Source organism: Eimeria mitis, genomic scaffold (genome assembly GCF_000499745.2).
Source record: "Eimeria mitis Houghton genomic scaffold, Emh_scaff1978, whole genome shotgun sequence".
NCBI classification, from domain to species: domain Eukaryota; phylum Apicomplexa; class Conoidasida; order Eucoccidiorida; family Eimeriidae; genus Eimeria; species Eimeria mitis.
In genome coordinates, this window is record NW_013570301.1 from 1 (window position 1) to 3,943 (window position 3,943).

Below are 3,943 nucleotides of genomic sequence, written 5' to 3' on the forward strand. Positions count from 1 at the left end.
TGCTGCTGCTGCTGCTGCTGCTGCTGCTGCTGCTGCTGCTGCTGCTGCTGTGTGTCTCTTGCAGGTGCCCGTCTCACCCGACGATATTTGCAGCAGGAGACATCGCCAGCTTTCCTTATGTGAAGACAGGTGCGTCAGCATCGAGGCTCTTCTGTCTCCTCTTCTGTCTCCTTTTTTGTCTCCTTTTTTGTTTTTTTTCTCCTCCTCTGTCTCCTCCTCTGTCTCCTCCTCTGTCTCCTCTTCTGTCTCCTCTGTCTCTCCTTTTGTCTCCTGTCTGCTGTCTGCTGTCTCCTTTTCTCTCTCCCTTTTCTCCTTTTCTGTCTCCTCTTCTGTCTCCTCCATCTCCCCCTCTGTCTCCTCTTCTGTCTCCTCTTCTGTCTCTTTTGTCTCCTGTCTCCTTTTCTGTCTCTTTTTCTGTCTCCTTTCTCCTGTTACGCCTTTGACCGTACCCCACAAGGGACCCTATAGACCCCTTCATCACGCCTCTTCTGCTGCTGCTTCTGCTGCTGCTTCTGCTTCTGCTTCTGCTGCTGCTGCTGCTGCTGCTGCTGTTGCTGCTGCTGCTGCTGCTGCTGCAGGGGGAGAGACACGAGTGGAGCACTACGCAACAGCAATGGATCAGGGCCGTGTTGCAGCAGCAAATATGTTAGAGTTAAATAAACCTTTTACTGATCTCCCCTTCTTCTGGACGATGGTATTCAATAAGGGACTTAGGTAAAAATACAAAAAAAAAAAAGAAACAAAAGGAGACAAACAGGAGACAGAAAGGAGACAGAAAGGAGACAGAAAGGAGACGGAAAGGAGACAGAGAGGGGGCAGAAAAGAGATAGATAGATATGAGAGAGAAAGGAGACAGAAAGGAGACAGAAAGGAGACAGAAAGGAGACAGAAAGGAGAGAGAGAGAGTAGAGAGAAAGGAGACAGAAAGGAGACAGAAAGGAGACAAAAAAGGAGACAGAAGGCCTTTCTCTCTGTCTCCTTTTATTGTTTTATATTTTCTCTGCTTGTATTTATTTGTCTTCTCGTTTCTGTTTGTCTCCTTTTTTATTTGTCTCCTTTTGTTTTATTTGTCTCCTTTTATACTTTTTGTCTTTCTATCTGTCTCCTTTTGTTTTATTTGTCTGTCTCTTTTTTTTTTATTCTTTCTCTTTTTTTTATTTTATCTGTCTCCTTTTTATTATACACCTGTCTCCTTTTTGTTATATATCTGTCTCCTTTTCTATCATGCATTTGTCTCCTTTTTTTTTTATTTTTTTTTGTTTCCTTTTTCTTTTATTTGTTTATCTTCTTTTTATTTTCTTACATTTATTTTTCTTGTGTTTATATATTTATATTTATTTCTTTTCCTTTTATATATATACATACATACATACATACATACATACATACATACATACATACATATATATATATATATATANATATATATATATATATATATATATATATATATATATATATATATATATATATATATATATTTATTTATTTTATTTATTTATATTTATTTTTTTTTTTATAGATACATTGGCAACGGGGCTGGCTACGAAGAAGTTGTTATAGAAGGGGATCTATCAAACTACCAGTTTGTTGCTTACTATATAAAAGGAGACAAAGTAAGAATATATATATATATATATATATATATATGTATATATATTTATTTATTTATTTATTTATTTATATTCTATAATAAATATATATATAAAGAGAGCAGTAGATAGAGAGAGAGAAGGAGAGAAAGAAATAGATAGATAGAGAAGGAGACATATCAGCATCTACAGCACCTTAGGCCCATCAAAAGCTGCTGCTGCTGCTGCTGCTGCTGCTGCTGCTGCTGCTGCTGCTGCATGCAGGTGATAGCAGCAGCAACCATGGGCCGGGACCCTGCATGCGTTGCTATAGGGGAGGCCCTGAAGGCCAACCTGATGCCGACAGCAACACAACTAAAACTAGGATTACAAAACTCACAAAATATTATAGATACTGTCAAGGTATACAAACTCTTGCTGCTGCTGCTGCTGCTGCTGCTGCTGCTGCTGTTGCTGCTGGTGATTGTGCTGCTTGTGGTGGTGGTTGTGGTTGTTGTTGTGTTTTTGCTGCTGCTTGTGCTGCTGCTGCTGCTTGAGTTGCTGGTTTTTGTTGCTGCTGGTTTTGCTGCTGCTGTTTTTCTGCTTGTGCTGCTGCTGCTGCTGTTCTTGGTGCTGCTGCTGCTGTTGCTGCTGCTGCTGTTGCTATTGCTGCTGCTGCTGCTTACTAGCAGATAGATGGGGGATGCTAGTCACTTGTGCTGCTGCTGCTGCTGCTGCTGCTGCTGCTGCTGCTGCTCCTGCTGTTGCTGCTGCAGAAGAACTCTATAAAGAAAATATCCTAAGGAAAGAGGCGAAGGAGATAACCAGTAGCAGCGGCCACCACGAAAGCCGCAACAGCAGCAGCAGCAGCACTACTGGCAGCAGCAGCAGCAGCAGCAGGAGCAGCAGCAGCAGCAGCAACATGGCGTGAGGTGTTTCGGTTTTCACTGTCTCCTGAGGCACGTTGCAGTACACCCCAGATGCCTCCCTCTCAGCTAGCCAGCAGCTAGCTGGTGGCTAGCTAGCAGCTAGCTGCTGGCTAGCTAGCAGCTAGCTGCTGGCTAGCTGGTAGCTAGCTGCTAGCTAGCCAGGGAGCCCGCGCTAGCTGCGCGTTGAGGAGACAGTTGTCTCCTTTTGTGGTGATGTCTTTTCTTTTTACTTTGTTGCGAGCAACACAAACAAATTAATTTATTTACATCTTTATACGTTTTCTCAGTTCGCTGCTGCTGCTGCTGCTGCTGCTGCTGCTGCTACTGCTGCTACTGCTGCTGCTGCTGCTGAGCTGGGGTATATTAAGGTGTCGTGGCTAGGAGTTGTATTTATTTTTTTTTTCTGTTTTTTTTTTCATAGCGTCAAAACAAAAACAAAAAAATCCTCGTGCTGCAGCAGCAGCCATATTGCTGCAGAGGCCGCTGCTGCTGTTGCTGCAGCAGCAGCAACATTGCTGCTGCTGCTGCAACTTTAGAGCTGCAGCACAGCTTCCGAGCTGCAGCAGCAGCTACAGCAGCAGCTGCAGCAGAAGCTTCAGCAGCAGCTGCAGCAGCGACTACAGCAGCAGCTGCAGCAGAAGCTACAGCAACAGCTGCAGCGGAAGCTACAGCAGCAGCTGCAGCAGCAGCAGCAGCAGCAGCAGCAGCTGCAGCAGCAGCTGCAGCAGCAGCTGCAGCAACTTGTTTTACCTTGTCATTTGCATGAGAGAGACAGGAGAGAATAGCTGCTGCTGCTCTCTCACCTCTCTGGCTAGGGCTTCGTCTCCCAGCAGCTCATCCAGCTCATCTCTGCATGCAGCAAACACAACTGCTGCTGCTGCTGCTGCTGCTGCTGCTGTTGCTGCTGCTGCTGTTGCTGCTGCTGCTGCTGCTGTTGCTGTTGCTGTTGCTGCTACTAAGGGTTTAGGGTTTAGGGGGATGGGTTAGGGGGGGCAAGGGGAAGGAAGGAGACAGGAAAGAGATGAAAGATAGAGGAGACAGAAAGGAGACAGAAGAGAGACAGAACAGAGAGAGAAGGAGACAGAAAGGGGACAAAAGGAGACAAAAAAGGAGAGAAAAAAGGAGACAAAAGGAGACAGAAAATGAGACAGAGAAGGAGACAGAAAAGGAGACAGAAGGAGACAAAAGGAGACAGAAAAGGAGACAGAAAAGGAGACAAAAGGAGACAAAAGGAGACAGAAAAGGAGACAGTATGCTGCACCTGAAATCCCTGAGGAGACAGCAGAGGGCCCGCATGGAGGCGTCCTGCAGCGGAGAGCGCTGCGCCCGCAGCAAGGTGTCTAGACACCGCAGCACCGGCAGCACCTGCACCCCACAAACCCTAAACCCTAAACCCTAAACCCTAAACCCTAGAGGATGGATCGGGGGGGGGGGGGGAAACCC

General features: G+C 45.7%; 1 protein-coding gene across 1 annotated transcript in view; it reads right to left on the minus strand.

Moving 5' to 3' along the window:
* Window positions 1-115: 115 nt before the first annotated feature.
* Window positions 116-3,943, minus strand: part of EMH_0046750 (uncharacterized protein) — a gene marked incomplete at both ends in the record, with an annotated part of 8,355 nt that continues 4,527 nt past the window's right edge. Inside the window, 4 exons of the mRNA XM_013496199.1 lie at window positions 116-572; window positions 1,788-1,925; window positions 3,251-3,349; window positions 3,762-3,865. Coding sequence (XP_013351653.1) covers window positions 116-572; window positions 1,788-1,925; window positions 3,251-3,349; window positions 3,762-3,865 — 798 coding nt within the window. The remainder of the gene's footprint in view (window positions 573-1,787; window positions 1,926-3,250; window positions 3,350-3,761; window positions 3,866-3,943) is intronic.